At 37.9% G+C, this 20,264-nt stretch overlaps 1 protein-coding gene across 4 annotated transcripts in view; it reads right to left on the reverse strand.

Annotated features, from left to right (window-relative positions):
• Prp40 (pre-mRNA processing factor 40) overlaps positions 1 to 20,264 on the reverse strand; it is a 434,121-nt gene that overhangs the window by 118,244 nt on the left and 295,613 nt on the right. For all 4 annotated transcript variants that reach the window (XM_090383606.1, XM_090383605.1, XM_090383604.1 and 1 more), the window contains exon 22: positions 12,529 to 12,612. In XM_090383606.1, coding sequence (XP_090239732.1) covers positions 12,529 to 12,612 — 84 coding nt within the window. The remainder of the gene's footprint in view (positions 1 to 12,528; positions 12,613 to 20,264) is intronic.

Raw genomic sequence — 20,264 nt, forward strand, 5'->3', positions numbered from 1 at the left:
TATGGGAATTATGATAACTGTCCATAATCAATCTTCAGTCTGTGCTGTTTCACTGCCTTCAAGTAGTTCGGGCATTTGGGATTCCTTACTGAATGGTTGAAGACAAGTCCTGCACTCTTGCAAATTGGCACATTGAGGGTTTTGATTTTCCTTGCATATACTGAATTCGTGCCCTCTTATGGCACAGTGGCCGCATGTACTTTCTTTCTGCATGTATGTGTGGGATGTGTGTCTGAAATGCATGCTTCTGTAGCACTTGGATATTGGGAAGTGCTTTCTATACCAGTGACCACCCCATCCTATATAGATTCTTTGCTGTTTAGATAATATCTGCCAGACCCTGTGTGATAACTCAGCTATCCAATTACAGTACTGGGCAGATCTTGACTTTGTACTGTATTTCAGAAAAAATTCTGAGTTTAGCTGGTCCTTTGTCATGTGTTTCTGTAGACCCTTCCCCTCCCTTATATTTCAGTTATAATATCCTGTTTACTCTTGGCTTTATCTATATCAAAGAAGAAGATGTCGCATCCTCTGGTTTATGGTTTATCAATCTTTAAACCTAAGTTAAGGACCAGAGGGTTGTTTCATATTTTTTTCTGAATTTTCCTTTGTGGCAGTTTCAATGACCACGCCTATGTTTATAACTTTCCTTAGCACCTTAATCTTCACTTTTTAAATTGCGCATCCAGGTTTTTAGTAACTGCCTGTTTCACAGCTTTGCTTAAATCAAGTTTCGTTCCCTCTGTGGTTCTTATAATAATCACGTTGTTATTCTTTCCTTGATTTGTCTGTGCCTTGTTTCTTGGTCATCTAAAGGTTTGATTGGTTACTTGTAAGTACTTGGGCACAGGTCTGAGTTTGTCTTGTTCACTCCCACGCACATTCCTTTGTTTCTAACTTTGCTTTGAGAACTTCATTTTCAATGTGAATGTCTGTTACTATCCATTCCAGCCCTGTCCAATATTTATACATCTTCTAATGGTTGTAGTAATTCTGCCTGTAAGTGTGGTCATTAATTTTTCATCCAGAAATTGCTTCAGTCATGTTCAGTGGTTTGTTCATTTGGTCCTTGGAAATTCTCAAACTGTGGGGATTCATTTTTATCTCCTTATTTTGCTGGAATCTGGCAAAAGTCCTGCTTCATCTTCATCTGCGGGTGAATCTTTATCTGAGTATTATCTTACTTTGTTCGCTGCAGCCGAACAGTACAGTTAAAGTTCTTGTAAATTATTGTCTGATTACAAGGAAATCTTATTGTTAAATTTTGACGGCATTTCTCAGTTGTTTAACTTATGATACGATTTGTCAGTTAGTTTAGGATTGGAACACAATTAAGTAGAGTCCTAAAAATCAATGTGTAACTCATATACAGGGGGTCCCCAGTATCCGAGTATTCATTATCTGAGTCCCTGCAGTTAAGAGGATTTGAAAATTAAAAAATTAAAGCTTTTTCCCTTGAGAAAATTGATCAAGCACTTGAATATTTTTTGTAAGAACGATCTTCTTCATGATCGTGCAACAAGTTAAGCACAAATTTAAAGACATAACTAAATGCCACGACACAATTTTATCTGAAAAAATTCGGGGGGGGGGGGGGACCCACGAACTCTGGATTCATTCTTTATTCGTACAACTGAAAAATTGTGTAACTTCGATAAACTTTACTTAAGTTGTACAATGTAAGGTTAAGTTTACTTAACCTTACATTGTGCAACATATAATAAATGTCTAATAAAATAATTTTCTCACTTTTCAGTTCCTTCATCCATTTTTTATTATGTACAAGTACATAACAAACATTACTGTATAACATCGGTGTAGATATTTATAACATCGGTGTAGATATGTGCATCCTTCACAACAAGCTGCTCATGTATTGCACTACCTCGAATAAGTAATGCTTCACTAATAGAGAAGAATTGTTACTTATTCTCGGTGGTTGGCACCACCCAGATGGCACTGTTTCAAAGCTCACTGGCTTTTCATTGGTGGGTGGGCAGGTACTCTGGTATTGCAAGTGAAGCGTGTCTTATTCAAGGTAGTGAAATACATAGGCAACTCGTTGTGAAGGATGAGCACAATATGAGATATAGATGAAATGATGCCTTTCACACTACAGTAGTTTTTCTTTAAGAGTTGCCTATGGTGTATCTACACCGATATTATATAGAGTAGAATTTTAAAATATTATGCCTAATTGCATTTAGTTTTACTTAAATAAACATTATGAAAATTTGGTCTCCGTTTTAAGTGGAATTTTCTGGAACCAATTATCCTCGGATAACAAGGATTCTCTGTATTACAAAATTCCAAGGATTTGGTAGTATATTAGTTGTTGTTTGGTTTTTTTTTTTTAGGAGCATTAGCAACTAAGGCCATATTGCTCCGGGATATGCGGTGGTCATTCCCTGACCTTTCTGCATCTTCCGTATTTGGTGGTGATGGGCTCGAACCCCGGTCTAATCAAGAAGCTTGTGCTACGCACTACTGCTCCTTCCCACCTGGCTACGGAGGTGCCTAGTATATTAGTGTGCAGATTTAGCTCTCCAAAGAGAGTAGAGATGGAATCGTCTTATGGTAATGAATCTCAAATACATGATTCGAATATAACAAATATCTCATCAAGGCTGACACCTGTACAATGATTACAGCGGATTTCACTTGGTACAGTCGATTCCAGTTATTTGGGACACATTGGGACTAGAAAATTTTGGCCAGATTAAGCTGCCCCAATTATCCGAAGTTTCAAGTAAAAAAAGTTAAAAATACAATGGACCCTTGCTTTACAATTGGTTCACTGTACAATCAAATCATATTACGATGGAGTCACCATAGTAAAGTACCGTTCACTACACAGTGTGTGCCGACTGGGCTAGTCAGGTGGGTAAAGTGCCTGCCTGGCAACCCAAAGGTCGCGGGTTCGAATCCCACCTCGGGCTTGGATCAGAGTACTGCAAAAAACCTTGGGAGGTGCACTATGGCCACAGAAGCCGATGCGCCAACAACTACAACAAAAAAAAAAAAAAAAAAAAAAAAAAAAATACAATGTGTAGAAAGCGCTGGTCATTGTGATCACGTTTGTGAATTGAATTTTAATTCTATTAAACAGCAATTCTAATTAGCGAAAACAGGAGGAATATTATCCACAGGCTATAAAAGTAAAGATATATTAAGCACAAATTTACCCTTTATTACCTTACCAATTAAAAAATTAAATGATACGTGAAAATCGGAAGAATATATATGATAATAGGAATAATTAATACGTACTGTAATATGTACATACGAACTAGTTTACATTTCTGTTCACTGACATTTGTGGGTGGGGGTTAAAATTTAAAACAGTAAAAAGAGAAGCAATCAATAACAAAGAACACGGCACACACAAATTGCAAGTAACATGATACACACAAGTGAGAACAGAGTAACAAGTTACGAAGCTTTAAAAATAGGAATGAAGAGAAGATTCTGAAAATTAATTTTTTTATATGATTGAAGATTTCATGGAAGTGTAAACACATTTTCCCCATAATAACCCACAGAATTCTAGCTGTTGGTATTATTGCAAATTCAATAAGATCGAGTTTACTATCTGTTTATGATAGATTGCACTAACAGAAAAGCCAAATAAACAGGTGACTGCTAATTGTTTTATGGTTGTGACCTCCAAAAATCCAACTGAACCACGTGGTACGGTCAGAGACAATCGTAGGTTATCTCCAGTGCTGCGGTTTCCTGTCCCAATTAAACGGCATGTTGTCCTGATTAAGCAAAGTGAACCCTGGCTATTTTCTAGATTGGGTTCTGTTTTTTAAGATTTGCCCCAAATAACCAGAATCCACTTTATTTCAAAATCAGTATTAAATTTTAGTGAAATGAGAGCATGGATAGAAATACCATCAAAGATGGCAAAGAATTCCTAAGTGATAACAATGACAGCTGTGAGAGAGAGAGAGAGCTCCACACTGTTACCACTGAGAAGCTTGAAATGGTCAGACTACACTAAAAACTCGAAACAGATATACACAATCAATCTTACTCGATAAAAATTATTTTCTTGCATTTATCGCAACAATTAGTTCATTTTCCATAAATATATCAAAAAATCCAAAAAAGAAACACTTACCTTCAAGTCTTCAATACTTACAATTGATTGCACCTCTGTTTGCATCAAGTGTCCTGTGCTAGCTGCACTTGGTACCTACCGTCGTCTATAATCAAGCACAGAATTTTGACACATGTCTGCTGTCATTGGCACTCACAGGTCATACAGAAAGGATAGGAGGGGTGGGTTTTACTTTAAGTTAAGAACCACATAAATATTAAGGCTGTGCATCCAATTGACATGGGTGGCCAGTGCAATGCATGCTGAATCAGTTTGGTGACATAAGTACTGGGAAAGCAAAAGTAAGAGCAGGGAACAGGAGTGTGTTATAGGCCCAAAGACTAATGAGTACAACAAAAGGATGTAGAAAGAAATAGAGTAGACCAGTAAATAAGAATGTCTTATAATGACAGATTTTAACTTTCCAAATATTGACTGAAACATGTGGGTTGGTCAATCAAATACTAGCAAGGCTTTTGTGGATTTATAGGATGAACGTTTTGTACAGGCAGCATGTCAAAAGGGAGTAATACTCTTGATCTGATTATCAGCGGTAATTATTCATGCATTAAAAATCTGCTGATAAAAGAACCACTAGGTAGCAGTGATCACAGTGCAGTGATTTTGGATTTACTTAAATATGTAACTACCATCAGGAGTAAAGGGAAGGGTTGTTGCTTTCGTAAAGGTGACTACAGTGGTCTCAGACAGTTTTTAAATTCCATACAGTGGGACCAAACTGATAATGTTACAATCAGCAAATTCTAAATGGGAAGCATTCAAGGAATCAATCATAGAGGCTACTAGGCTTTACATACCACCTAGGAAATACTCTTCAAGGAATAGGCTTAAATGGATGTCAGATGAACTGATCAAATTAGTGGCAGTGAACAAAAGTGCACATGATGCATATAAATTATCAGGCAACACAGAAGCCTATGGCAAATATAAACTAGTTTGCAATCTAGTCACAAAGGTCAGACAATCAAAGGCAGTTCATGAGAAATCTTTGCTAAGGGATGCAGGATGCAAATAAAAAAGCAGCAAAAGACTTCTTTACTCCAGTAAATACTAGAAGTATGAGGATGAGTCAAATTAGTCCACTCAATATCGATGGTTTGACTGTTGATGATCCTGCTCAGGTTGCTGACAAATTAAATGAATATTCTGCATCTACATTTACATATGAGGAAATCTTGAGGGAAGGGGATGCCAGAAGTTTATCAAGCTCTAACAGGGAGCTAATGATTTTGTAATAAGTGAGAGAAAAGTGGAAGAGAAAATGTTGAAGTTAAAGACAAGAAAGGGATCTATCCTATTTCATTATGGTAGGCAGTGAAGATAGTAAACAAACCCTCAGCCAAAATTATGAGCATCCTTGGATTCAGGGGAAGTTCCCGTGGACTGGATATGTGCAAATGTAACCCCAACTGACAAAGCGAATCAAATGATGACATGAGTAATTACAGTCTTGTTAGTTTAACTTCTGTTCCAGGGAAAATAATGATAATGGAGTCACTGGTAAAAGAAGTAATGCAGGTTCATCTAAACAAGGCCGCAATTATAGTTCAAACATAGCATGTGTTTGTTATGGGGAAATCTTGTTTGTTACTACAATGTGATCACAAACGATACCAAAAATAATCTTGATATCTTATAATTGGAATTCAGCAAAGGTTTGATATAGTTGCATATAAAAGACTACTGTACAAATTGGAGCAATGTGGCATTAAGGGCAAGTTTCTGCTATGGATAAAGGGATATTTGAGTGATAATCAATGAACATTGCCCTTTGTGGACTAATGTTATTAGCGGAGTTCCACAATTTTGGGTGTGGGGCTATTGTTGTTTTCAATGTTTATCAATGATACTGATGAAGGTATATCAAGCTTATAACGTCCAAGTTTGCGGATGTTACAAAGGTTGGTTAATGACGGTATGCTACTGCAACAGGATCTATAAAAGTTAGGCAGGGGCTGAGAAATGGCAACTACAGTTTAACATTGATAAATGCAAAGTACTGCATATGGGTAGCAGTAACCCCCAGAGTAATGTACCAACTATCTGATACTACAGGCAGGGTAGTGGAAAATTAAAGTCCTGGGGGTAATTGTCCAGTCAGATATGAAGTTCTGAGTAATGCAGAAGGCTACCAGAACAACACATGGGGTTTTGCCAATGATATAGAGGAATTTGCCTTTAGCCAGTGGATGGTTGATTGCTGAAGCAGACTTCCATCTGTTGTTGTGGAAGTTGACAGTTTAAATAAAATCAAGGAAGAACCAAACAAATTTTGGCTGGAATGAATAGGTGAAAGAGAGGTGTCGTGGTTGTTTTTCTTTCTTTTTTTCTGATGCTGCATAAGCTTGCTTTCTTTGGATCATTTGCCACTGCTAATATCTCAAGTATTTTGTGATTTTTTTTTGGCTAAAAGGGGGATGAGTGCAATACCTCCCCCCCCCATTTTTTTATTACCAGAACAATATGTTTTTAATCATTAGTTTATCCGACATTTTTCGATCTGTAGATTTCTGTTTGGGTTGTCTTTTAGACAATTTTTAGAATGATTCCTTCTAGAAAATTACTGCTGCAGATGTTTAGTCAAAGTTTTGTTTATAACAATGGCATTGCTGTTCAGATTTGTCTGTCAGGCACATTTTCAAAGCTTCACTGTTTTCTCATAACAAAATTGTCCTGGTTTCTCATAACAAAATTGACATAATTGATATATTTAGTGAAAGGCCAGAAACACTGTGCCTAGCATATTGGTTAATTCACACCAACCAATATAAGCTGGGTAAATTTGTGGCATCTAGATCACACAGAGGAATGGCTAACCCTCTGTGTCAACAAGCAATGCTAGGTGGAAGATGGCTCATCACCCAGTGCAATACCACCACTGCTTATTGGATTACTGATGATTAAAATCATGTTCAGTCACCAGAGCAAAGCTCCAGCATCCCTCTATTTCTTTTCCCATGAAAGTATGGTCATATCTTTTGAAGTTATGGCAGGCAGAATGGTGACATCAAATGTTCCTTATATTAAGGAATATTTAAAACAGTTCTTGCAAACTAGCAGAGAGATACAAATAAATTGGGCCAAACCTATTGGTAACTCTAGGAGTCATCTTGATCAGCTAGTGACCAGGAACATCACAAGTAGCATACATGCAGAGGGCACTGCTGAGGTGATGGAATGTCAAGGAGCTGGGTATATTCTTGCTGTGTTATGCTATATCGAAAAATTTCATTCTTCATACATGTTCTCCCCTGTATTTTTAACACCATGTACACCAATGCATTATGAATAGGCAAACTAAGAGAAAAAAATTAACTGTAAAAGATCTAAAACTCTTAAAAGCTCCATTCATTTCAAAAATGTGTTCTTAGTTCTTATCTTAATGATGTCCCCTTCCTCTGATAATCTGCCATGCCCCACTTACTTTTTCTGAGAGGATCTCAATTACCCATTGCCTTAACAATCATTCTCAGTTTCTTTAATTATTCACTCTATGATTTCTATCATTTCAAAAATGGTATACCTGTGCACACATCCACTCCATTACTTCTTATCAGAGCTACAATGAATCTTCTCTTCTTGATCTCTTCTGACTTAAAATCTCTTTACCCCTGTCTATCAAATTCATCTGTCACCTCTATCATTCTCCCAACTCTACAAATCACACAGAACTTAAAATAAATAAATAAATTTTCTGTTTATACTCCGGGACGACCAAACGGTCAGAGGAGTTTAGCTAACCTAATTTCTTTGAAATTTGACTTTCTTCAATCTAGTTTTCCTAATAATTAAGTAATTTTTCTTGGTGATTTTAATGTTCACAACTCCATATGGTAGAGATTCTGAGGCTTTTGCCATAGCTGTCGTTGGATTTTTAGGCACATAAGTGACTTTGACTATATTGTGCCATTATTGTCTGCACCAGTGTGTGTGTGTGTGTGCGTGTGTGTGTGTGTGTGTGTGATCACAGGCTGATTTGCATGTTATGTGGACTTAGAAACCTTACTCACTCTCCTAGGATCAGCTAACAACAGTCCCAATTGACAATGTCTTCAGAAAGAGGCAGCATTAGTGATTACTAATGATCTTACACAACTTGTTCATTTAACTACTAGAATACAGGACAGTCCTGACCATATGATCAAAATTCAATCATTTCCTCATCAACAAGCCTTCAAAGTACAGTCAGTCCTCATATAACACGTGTTTACCCTACACAAATTCGATCATACACGATTTATAAATAGGGGGACAATATCATATATAACACAAACTGAATTCGCTTATGCATGATTCACCTTTGTGTTTACAAGAAATGGCAGTCCAATGTGGAATCACCCCCAATTGAACACAATACGATAGGAATGAAGGGAAGATCCTGAAAATGTATTTTTGTTTTTTATATCAGTGAAGGGGAAACACATTTCACCATAATAACGTAAAAACCGACACAATTCCAGCTATCAGTATTATCACAAATGCAATTAGATCCGAGTTTACTACCAGTTTATAACAGATTCCACTAGCAGAAATGCAACTGGAAATTATTTTTATTGTTTTATGGTAGTGATCTCCAGAAATGTGCTTTAGTAAAATGTGAGCTAGTGAGGTGTTAATAGTGTGTCTCCGCCTTTACGGTGTTGTTTATTCAGTTGCTAAATGCGGCAGCTGCGTTTATGGCCAAAATCACACTGGCCTCCAATTCACCGGGGTTTCCCCGTTAAAGCTTATGGCCAGTCTGCCTCTGTCCACAGAGAAAAAATAAAATAAATTCTGAAACACTTTGAGCAAAATGAAAGAACACGTGATATTGCACATGCTACAGGCCTAAATGAGGCAACGCCGAGAATTAGAAAGAATGCAGAGAAAATAAAAACAACTTTCATAGCAGGAACAACTCAAAGTGTAATAAAATCCATTAGATCAAGACACAAAGAATTGGAAGAGATGGAATGGCTGTCATCTGTTTGGATAGAAAATTAAACAAAGAACAAGTTTGCTTATGATGGAAGCAAAAGCATTAGCAATATTTTATTATGTAATAGTCGTAATAAAATATGTAAGTATTTTATTACATTATTATTTATTGTGTCTGGTAATGTTTTGGTTACAAATGTGTGTTCAATCTTGGGTGGTCAGCACCTAACCCTATTTTTCCCATAGGGCCTGTTATTTATATTGCACGAGGGTTTATAGGAACACAACTATCATGCTATATGAGGACTGACTGTATACATTCAATGTTAGCAGTTCTCCAGGAACTCGGGTCACAATTTGGTGATGGTCTCTTTCCAAATGAAACCTCTATTACATGACCATTCTTGGCCTTGTGTCATTTGGCATTACAATTATGCAAAATAGGATGATCTAAGTGATTTCTATTCCTCTTTTTGTTGACTGGATTACTGTTTTAAATCATCTGATCCTAATCGTTGAAACTCAACTTTCCACACTCTAACATTCCTAACAGTGAAGTAAGTTTCCTCAGTGATTTTAACATTCATAAACTCAGGCTCGTTGAGATGCTAAGGCTTTTGCTATTACTAATGACCTTACAAAACATGTTCATTTACCTACTAGAATACCAATCCTGACCACACACCTAATGCTCTTGATCTTTTCCCCACCAACAGCCGTTTAAAGTACAAAGTTAATGTTAATGGTCCTCAAGGTACCTAGATCACAACTTAATGATGGCCTTTTTTCTAATGGAGACTCCCTCTTGTGGTCATTCTCAGCATAGTGTCATTTGTAATGCCAAATGACACGATACTGAATGCAAAATGGGATGGTCTGCAATTGATTTATACTTGGTATTCCCTTTTTTCACAGTTAGATTAGTATTTTAAATCTTACAATCCCAGAGTTTGCTGGGTAGCCAGTTTTTTATATTGACTACTCATTGAGGTTGAGGGCTCACTTTCCTCTAACTTCTCAACTAATGCTGATGATCCCCAAGGTTCTGTTCTTACCTGAACTCTTTTCTTTTTGTATATCAATAACCTTTTTAATCCTATCCATAATTCTGCAGCACTGTACATTCCACCTTCCAGTTTGGGGAACCTTGCTCTGTACAATTTCGACTTCTTAAGTATTCACCATCAATTCCTTTAATGTGAATCTCTAGATAATTCTTCAATGGGGCAAAGAAAGTTAGTTAATTTCAATCCTAAAACTCAGTCTTATGTAATTCCTCTCAATAAGTGTACTGCTCCCGTGCTCACCTTTGACAACACTCAGATTTCTGGACAAGATCGTATATCTTTTTGGGGATTACTCTAACTTCTAATCTCTCATGGCATACGCCAATCACAAAGATTGCTTTCTCTACTTCAACTTAAGATTTAATGGACGAAAAAAATTTGACCGGCAACAGAGTGTGCTCACACGAATAGGGAAAAGTGGGAACTCATCAGTCATGGCAGCTTACAGAAAGTGTCTCAACACGTTTGTGGATAAATTTGTTATTATATCATTAAAATGTATCATGGTCCCTAAGAAAACTAGTAAAAAGAGAAAGTGTGTGCATTTGAGTGTTGTACAAAAATTAAAGCTGAAATCTTGCATCTGTGAGCTGTGAAAAAACAAACTATGTCAGATGCTGTAAAAAGCAAAGCTAACTTTAAGGAGTCTGACTATGAAGATTCACCACTGTCTCAACTTCATCTTCTCAGTTCCAACTCTGAATAAAGTTTATCAAGGCATTACCACATGGTCAAGGTAAACTATATACTATGTAGCAACTGTATAAATAAAGCCTTTTTTTTATTGTTAAATTTTATTTCACTGCTTATAGTACATACATATATATACACAGTAACTGTCTAATTTAACAATTATGTGGGATGTACAAATGATCTTGAAAAAAATTTTTTTAATTTAATGGACATTTGGTAATAATGGACTATGCTTCTCCCCCATTATTCAGTAAAATCAATGGGTTCATATATTGTTCTCACACTTGAATTGAAGCTCCAACCCCTTCTCTATTCCCCTAATAAGTCTCTCTCTCTCTCTCTCTCTCTCTCTCTCTCTCTCTCTCTCTCTCTCTCTCTCTCTCTCTCTCTCCCCCTCTGCTGCAGTTGGCTATGGCTACCCAACAAAAGTATAAAATATCTCTAGACTTGTTCTGTTATGATTGTGAATAGCATATAGGTCCAAAGCAAAATATTAGCAGAATCCCAAGTTTTGCAATTCATATGAAACCTATTTTAGAATGCCTATGAATGATTATGAAAAAAATTTCTCTTGATTAATTAACACTGAAACATTCTGAATTTGTACCTAGATCACAACATTTTGATATACTTGTCAATCCCTTCAACTTGAAATTAATGAGGTTTAACCATATCAATGGTTGAAACTAGTTAGTACACTGGACCGAAGTTAGTAGGCTGGCCACTAGTTAGTACACTGGACCGAACCTATAGGAAACTCTCTAGAAGGCTTCCGGATCAGCTAGTGTATAATCTTGCTAACTCTACTCTGCCAGATAATGACTGGAAGTAGTCCAAGTAGTGTGTAAGCGGGGAGCATTGTCGAGGCCACATTATGTCAAGGATTGGGGTATATTCTTACCACGTATATGCCATATCCATATCCAACATATCAAAAAGCTGTAGTGTATCCCAAACATACCATCCTCTACTGCTCTAGTGCCACGCAACAAGAACCTGCCAATTCCCCACCCACCTTCTAGGGAAGAGTCTCCAAAATTCAATTTGCATTTGGTGAACAAAATAATTGGGGTTACACAAGTACATCTGTTCAACAAAGCATCACATTTCCCTAATCAGCAATAACTGAATGACTTAGGCTGCAGTCATACTGCATCCAAAGACAGAAGATGGTTATAAATGGGCAGTGCTTTTTTCTTGTACTAATATTATTAGTGGAGTCCCCCAGGATTCAAGTATATATCTCATTATTGTTTTCAATATTTATTAATGATATTGAAGAAGGCATACATAGGCCAATGAGACAAAGAGGAAGGAGCATTACCAGAAAAGGTGAATCTGTTATTTGTCTTAAACTCTTAGTACCTTTATTATTATTGCTGAGTATTCTTAGAAAATTTTAATAACAGCCTTCTTTGAATTGAAAGCCTTCCCCAAAGAAAATTTTAAACCTTTTCATGCCCTAGCATATGGAACATATGCACCAATAGTCACACATTATTTGGAGCTGGTTAGACCCTTTCCCTTCCCTGTTAAAGGTTTCTTGAAAACATCACATGATTATGCTCATTTGCCTAGATTTGTATAAATATTTACCAGCTCACAGATCCTTTATTGGCTCTAATAAACTAGCTAAGTGGTGTATATAATGTAATTAACTTCTTGAAAAAAAGAGTAGGAGGAGATAAGTAAAGGATAAAGAGCTGATATAAATACACTTACAGAATGTGATCTTGATCGCCTCTTCTGTTTTTTTGCTTTTTTTGAATGTTTTTTAGATCTGCTATGATGATGACTACAGGCCTCCTAAATAATACAAATAAAACTATTAAGCCAACAAAAATAAACATTAAGAATCCAAAATCTTTGCTGAGGAAGTATGTCAAAAATTGCATTGATTCGAAAATATGGAAAACACAGGACATAATAGATTCAGAAGGTCTAGAATTTAGTTAAATACAACTTGAACAAACACTTTATAGTCTTAAATTTAAGAAAATTACCAACTCTACCTGTTTCAGAACAAATTTATATTTTATTTCCTAAATATACAGAAAACATACACTTTGTACTCAACCACTTCTTCAGTATCTGTATAAACAGGATACTATGGGGGGGGGGGGGTATTATCGAAAATCTTCAAGTATAACTTCTCCTGGGTATAACCTCCACGCACAAGCACACTGTAAGTGACCACCTAGGCGTGAACCAACTTATTATTATTAGCTATATGGTGCAAGGAAGCCTGAGGCTTATGCTGCACTAGCCAACAAAAAAATAAAAACTTCCTGAGTTACCCTGAGAGAGAGAGAGAGAGAGAGAGAGAGAGAGAGAGAGAGAGAGAGAGAGAGAGAGAGAGAGAGAGAGAGAGAGAGAGAGAGAGAGAGAGAGAGAGAGAGAGAGAGAGAGAAGGGAATTACCAACAAAGAGACGAATGATGATATCCAGCTCAGGACCCTGGGTGTGCCAAGCCCATACTCACCAGATGTGAGCCCCTGGGGTTCTAAGCAGTGGTCGAGGTGTGGTGCCCACACCACATGGATGCATGCCACCCTTCTGTGTTACCAGGCAGTATTAAGTGGTAGATGACTCTCATCACTCGGTGCAATACCACCGCTTTGCTTATTGGAGGCTTGAAGTGGTAGAACCCATGTTTAGTCTCCAGAGTTCCGGTCAACCCTTCCCCATCTCTTCTATCATGCAATATGATTGATGACATATGAGGTTATGATGAACATCATGGCGAGATCCATTATTCCTTACATTTCGAGAGTACAGCTCTAAAATGGTGTTCGCAGGCTGGCCACTAGTTAGTACACTGGACCGAACCTATAGGAAACTCTCTAGAAGGCTTCCGGATCAGCTAGTGTATAATCTTGCTAACTCTACTCTGCCAGATAATGACTGGAAGTAGTCCAAGTAGTGTGTAAGCGGGGAGCATTGTCGAGGCCACATTATGTCAAGGATTGGGGTATATTCTTACCACGTATATGCCATATCCAAAAATTTCATTACTTCATACAGCATGTCCCACCCACTTTTTCTTACTATTGAATACACCATGAATTGTCAAAATAATAGAGCAAGCTTATCTGCAAAAAGATCTAAACCTCCCAAACACTTCCTAATTCATTTCACAAATATACGTGGTCTCAATTCTGATCTCAACGACGTCCATTTCCACTTGCAGTCTGCCAAACCCCAGGTACTTTTTCTGACAGAATCTCAGTTATTGGATAATTCAACTACTGCTCATCTCGGTTACCCAAATTATTAGCTGTATGATTCCTTTCGCCTCAAAGGTTGTACTTATGCATATGTCCGTTCCGATATTCCCTGTCAGAGACTTGGTAATTTGGAATCTCCTCTTTTCGATCTTCTCTGGCTTAAATCTCTCTACCTCATTGTGTCAAATTTGTCTTTTGTCTCTACCGTTCTCCCAACTCCACTAATCACTTGGAGTTCTTTGACTTCCTCTCTTTGCAACTTGACTTTCTCCAGTCCAACTTTCCTAACAGTGAGGTAATTTTCCTTGGTGATTTTAATGTTCACAACTTCAGCTGGCTTCCGTTTTCTAGGCACACTGACTCAGCAGGTCGAGATGCTGAGGCTTTTGCAATTACTAATGACCTTGCACAGATTGTTCATTAACCTACAAGAATACCGGACAATCCTAACCATACAGCCAACATGCTTCATCTTTTTCTCACAAACAACCCTTCTAAGTACATGGTTGAAGTGAGAGGTCCTTTGGAACCTCAGATCAAAACTTGATGATTATCTCTTCTCCAATGGAGCCTTTATCTCATGGCTATTCCCAACCTTGTATTGCTTGGCATTACAAGAATGCAAAATGGTATGACCTGCGAGATTTCTTTTCTTCTTTTCCTTGGTCGGATTACTGTTTCAAAACTTCTGATGTCAACGTTTGCTTGGAGCGTGTCATTGAAGTTATTCTTGCAGGAATGGAATCCTTTATCCCACACTCCACTTTAAAATCTCGTCCTTTATCTAAACCTTGGTTTTCCAATAAATGTGCTAAGGCTGTTCACAAGAGAAAAATGTTGCATATTGTAATTGGCTTGTTTCCAATTCTTCAGTTTCATTTCTGCCTACACCAAAGCTTGCAACAATTGTAAAGCAGTTATTAATCAGTCCAAACTAGAGTTTGAACAGGCTAAGAATAGAAAACTTGCTTCTTGCCCTAATGGTAGCAGAACATTCTGGTCTCTTGCCAAAGCTATTGGCACAACTTTTTCCCATCTCTGCTCCCACCTCTGTCCAAACCAGATGGTTCTGTTGCCACTTTGGCCAAGGATAAAGCTGATCTGCTAGCATCCCATTTTTCTTCCAACTCATGTATTAATGATCTTGGTAAAATACCTCCCGCCATTCCCAACACGCTCCATTCAATGCATCCTGTGGTCTTCTGTCAAAAGGATGCCAGAAAGATTTTGACGAATCTTGATGCTCAGAAAGCTCCAGGTTCCGATAGTATTTCTCCACTTGTTCTCAAAACCTGTGATCCTGAACTTACCCCTGTTGTTTGCCGCCTTTTTTCACTTTCTTATTCCAAAGGTGTTTTTCCTTCTACTTGGAAATTTGCTCATATACACCCAGTTCCTAAAAAGGGTGACAAATCCCTTCCATCCAATTATCGTCGAATTGCAATTATTTCTACTCTTTCTAAAGTAATGGAGAAATCAATTAACCACCAACTCTTAAAACTACCTAGAAACCTTCCGTCTGATCAACGATCGCCAGTATGGATTCCGTCAGTGTCAATCCACTGGTGATATTCTGGCTTATGTTACCCATTTATGGACTAATTCAATGGAAAAGTTCAGCGAAACACAACTCCGTTTTGAGATGTCAAGAGCAGTTGCTCTTGACATCTCAAAAGCTTTCAATCATGTTTGGCATAAAGGTCTTCTAAACAAGCTTCCATCGTATGGTTTGCCAACTGTTTTTTTGTAATTGGTTATCCCGTTTTCTCTCTGATCACTCACTGAGGGTGATGGCAGATGGCTCTCTGTCTATCTTCTCCACTAATGCCGGTGTCCCCCAAGGTTCAGTTCTTTCCCCCACTCTTTTCCTCTTGTATATCAATGACCTTCTTCCATTGACTGGAAATCCTATCCATAGTTTTATCGATGATAGCACATTGCATTCCACTTTCCATTTTGAGAAACCTTGTCCTGCTCAATCAGCTTCAACCTCTCGAATATCCTCTACCAATTCCTTAAATGCTGATCTCCAGGTAATTCTCCAGTGGTGCAAAGACAATTTAGTTGATTTCAATCCTTCTAAAACTCGGTCGTGTCTTATATCTCGCAAAAAGGATTCTTCTGCTCCTATGCTTATCTTTGGTGACAATCTGATTTCTAGGCAAAATGATATATCTCTTTTGGGTATTACCCTGACTTCTAATCTCTCCTGGCACAAGCACATTACAAATATTCCTTCCTCTGCATCTAAAAAACTTGGTTTTCTCTTTCGCTCTTGGCGTTACTTTTCTTCCAAACAGCTGTTCACTCTTTACAAATCGCAAATCCACCCTAACATGGAATATTGTTCCCACATCTGGGGTGGTGTCCCCCAAACCTCTCTCAGACTTCTTGATTCCATTCAGAAGAGGGCAGTTAGGTTAATTAATGATTCATCTCTAACAGAGTCTCTCCACTCGCTTTCTCATAGACGCACTGTTTCTGCTGCATGCCTCTTCTACAGATACTTCCATGGGGACTGTTCTTCTGAATTGCCTTCTATAATTCCCGCTCTCTCTTTCAAAACAGTCCGAACACGTGCCGCCACCAGCCAACATCCATTTACTGTCCAACTTCAAACCCACAGAACCAACTTTTCATCTTCCTCATTTATTCATTCAACTGCCGTTTTCTGGAACAACCTTCCTTCGTAAGTATTTCCTGAAAATTACAGTCTACAGAAGTTTAAGTCCAATGTCAACAAATATCTTCTTTCGTCTTCTCAACCTCTAACCCAAGCACAGTACTAAGTACTATAGGTTCTAATACCTCACGTGTTTGGGGTTTACATGAGGAAGGAAAAAAAAAAAAAAAAAAAAATGGTTTGACTGTAGATGATCATTCTCAGATAGCTGCCGAACTAAATGAATATTTTCCATCTACATTCACACATGAGGAGTTATTCAAGTCAAGGTGGTAAGGGCCAGATGTTTATCGAATTCTAACAGGGAGTTAAATGATTTTGTAATAACTGACAGCAAAGTAGAGGAGAAATTGTTGAAGTTAAAGATAAGAAAGACACCTGGGGTGGATGGGATCTATCCAGTTATATTAAAGTAGGCAGCAAAGGGAGTAAGCAAACCCTTAGCCATATTTATGAGAGAATTTGTGGATTCGGGGGAAGTCCACATGGACTGGAGATTTGCAAATGTATCTCTAATTCACAAAGGGAGATCAAAGGGTGACACGAGTAATTACAGACCTGTTAGTTTGACTTCTGTTCCAGGGAAAATAATGGAGTCACTGGTTAAAAAAGCATTACAGGATCATTTAGACTAGACTGCAGCAATAATTCAGACACAGCAGAGAAGGGCAACAAGACTGGTGAAGTGAATAAAGCGGTGCCCTTATAAAGAAAGGCTTAATTTCTGCAATTGCAGCTTCTGGAGACTAGGCACCTGCGAGGCAATCTGATTGAATTGTATAAGGCCTTGAATGGATTGAGCAGGCTTAATACTGAGGGGATTCTGCCTCTTGCTCAGATTACAAACCTGATAACTTTCAACTGAATTATAAATTTGGGAATTCTGTGGATTATGTTACTACCCAATATCCTATCTGTTGAAAAAATAAGTACTCAACTGATACTTGTACTCTTAACTCAGTTTCCCAATCCCATAAAAAGGTGGTTGGTTAGTTGGTTTGGATCTTACTCGTGCATTAACAACTAAGGCTATAATGCACCATCAAAAGGTGGGATCTATTGTTTCCTGTTTAAATAATGACTGATCATGGTTGTTGTTGTTTGGTTTTTAGGAGCATTAGCAACTAAGGCCATATTGCTCCGTGATATGCGGTAGTCATTCCCTGACCTTTCCGCATTCTCCGTATTTGGTGGTGACAGGCTCGAACCCCGGTCTAATCAAGAAGCATGTGTTACGCACTGCTGCTCCTGCCACCTGGCTATGGAGGCGCCTGACTGACCATGGGTGTACTTGTTCCAATTATCTGGAATATTTTCACCTAAACAATCCAGAAAGTTGCATTAAATTGATTATACACAGGACATGAGTAACTTTACTATCCAGACATGTTACATAAAAAATTAGTTTCATCATACGCTCATAATTGTCTATTTGCACAGGTCCAACTCAATACATTGGGCAATGAAAGAACAGAAGATCTAAAGTAGCCAATCCAAAGGAAAACATGAATGTTAAGAAATTGGAGCATCAAGCCATCAAATTTTTTAAAAGAAGGGAATGGACCAAAGGTTATTCACAAATGCAAATAAGCAGTATATGGTAATAATGTCCCTTCTGAATACAATAAAAATTTTGGTTTACGCAGCATAAATGGGGCCGAGAATCCATAAAAGATGATCCTGCTCAGGACAACCAACAAAGTGACAATTCCAGAACTATATCAAATAACTTAAGACTAGGTTATGAAAGATTAAAGATGCTTAAAGTATCTTCGATGACTGCAAGAGTATTTAATAGCTCTGAGGAGTCAGTACTAACTATCCTCCGTGAAAAACACTTTTATGAAAATCCCAAAATGCCTACAGTAATTAGTACCATGCTTGGGTTGGAGGCTTAGAAGGTATTTGTTGGCATTAGACTTGAATTTCTGTAGACTAATTTTCAGGAAATACGTACGAAGGAAGGTTGTTCCAGAGAACAGCAGTTGAATGAATAAACAAGGAAGATGAAAAGTTGGTTCTGTGAGTTCCAAGTTGGACAAGCTGGTGGCGGCATGTGTTTGGACTGTTTTGAAAGAGAGAGAGCAAGAAATATAGAAACCAATTCAGAAGAAAAGTGTCCATCGAAGAATCTGTAGAAAAGGCATGCAGCAGAAACAGTACATCTATGAGGACTTGAAGTGGTGGAACCCATGTTTAGTCACCAGAGCAAAGCTCTAGCCAACCCCCCCCCCCCAATTATTCTATCATGCAGTATAATTGATGTCTTTTGAGGTTATGATGGACATCATGGCGAGATCAATCTTCCTTAGATTTCAAGGATATAGCTCTAAAACGCTGTTCGAAGGCCAGCCGCTAGATAGTCCGCTGGACCGAAAATATTGGTAACTCTCTAGGAGGCTTCTGTATCATCTAGCGTATAATCTCGTTGCCTCTGCTCTTCCAGATAGTGACTGCAGGGAGTCCAAGTAGTAGTGTGTAGGCCTCAACAATGTTCCCCACATTGTTGAGACCTCATTATGTAAAGCTGGGTATATTCTTGCCATATATATGCCATATTCAAAAATTCCATTACTTTACAGCACATCCTCCCCACCTTGTCTTACTACTGAAAACATCAAGAATTGTCAAACTAAAAGAACAAACTTATCTGTTACCAAACATTTCCTCATTCATTTCACAAATATATGTGGTTTCAGTTCTAATTTCAATGATGTCCACTTGCACTTAAAGTCTGCCAAACCCCATGTAACTTTTCTGACAGAATCCCAGTTATCAGTTGATTCAACCACTGCTCATCCCAGTTGTCCGAATTATTTGCCTCAAAGGTGATACTTGTGCACATGTCCATTCTGATATTCTCTATCAGAGATGTAGTAATTTGGAATATCCTCCTTTCAATCTTCTCTTGCTTAAAATCTCTCTATCCCATTCTGTCAAATTAATCTGTTGCTTCTATAGTTCTCCTAACTCCACTAATCACTTGGAACTATTTGACTTCCTCTCTTTGAAACTTGACTTTCTCCAGGCTGACTTTCCTAAGAGTGAGGTAATTTTCCTTGGTGATTTTAATGTTCACAACTCCAGTGAGCATTTTTTAGTCATGGACCCATCTGGTCGAGATGCTGAGACTTTGGCAATTACTAATGACCTTGCACAGATGTTCACTTACCTACCAGATTACCAGATAGTCCTAACAATGCAGTCAGCATGCTTGATCTTTTTCTCACAAATGACCGTTCCAAGTACATGGTCGAGGTGAGTGGTCCTCTAGATACCTCAGATCACAACTTAGTGATGGTCTCTTCTCCAATGGAGCCTTTCTCAACCTCGTTTTGTTTGGCATTACAAGAATGAAAACCCAGATAATCTGTGAGATCTTTTCTTCTTAACTTTGGTTGGATTACTGTTTCAAACCTTCCGCTGTCAACGTTTGCTCAGGTCGTGTCAGTGAAATTATTCTTGTATGGATGAAATTCATTTATTCCACACTCCACCTTAAAATCTCGTCCTTTATCTAAACCCTGGTTTTCAATAAACGTGCTAAG

The sequence above is a fragment of the Mastigoproctus giganteus genome, chromosome 10, assembly GCF_048544385.1.
Source record: "Mastigoproctus giganteus isolate SK-2022 chromosome 10, ASM4854438v1, whole genome shotgun sequence".
In the NCBI taxonomy this organism is placed as follows: Eukaryota; Metazoa; Arthropoda; class Arachnida; order Uropygi; family Thelyphonidae; genus Mastigoproctus; species Mastigoproctus giganteus.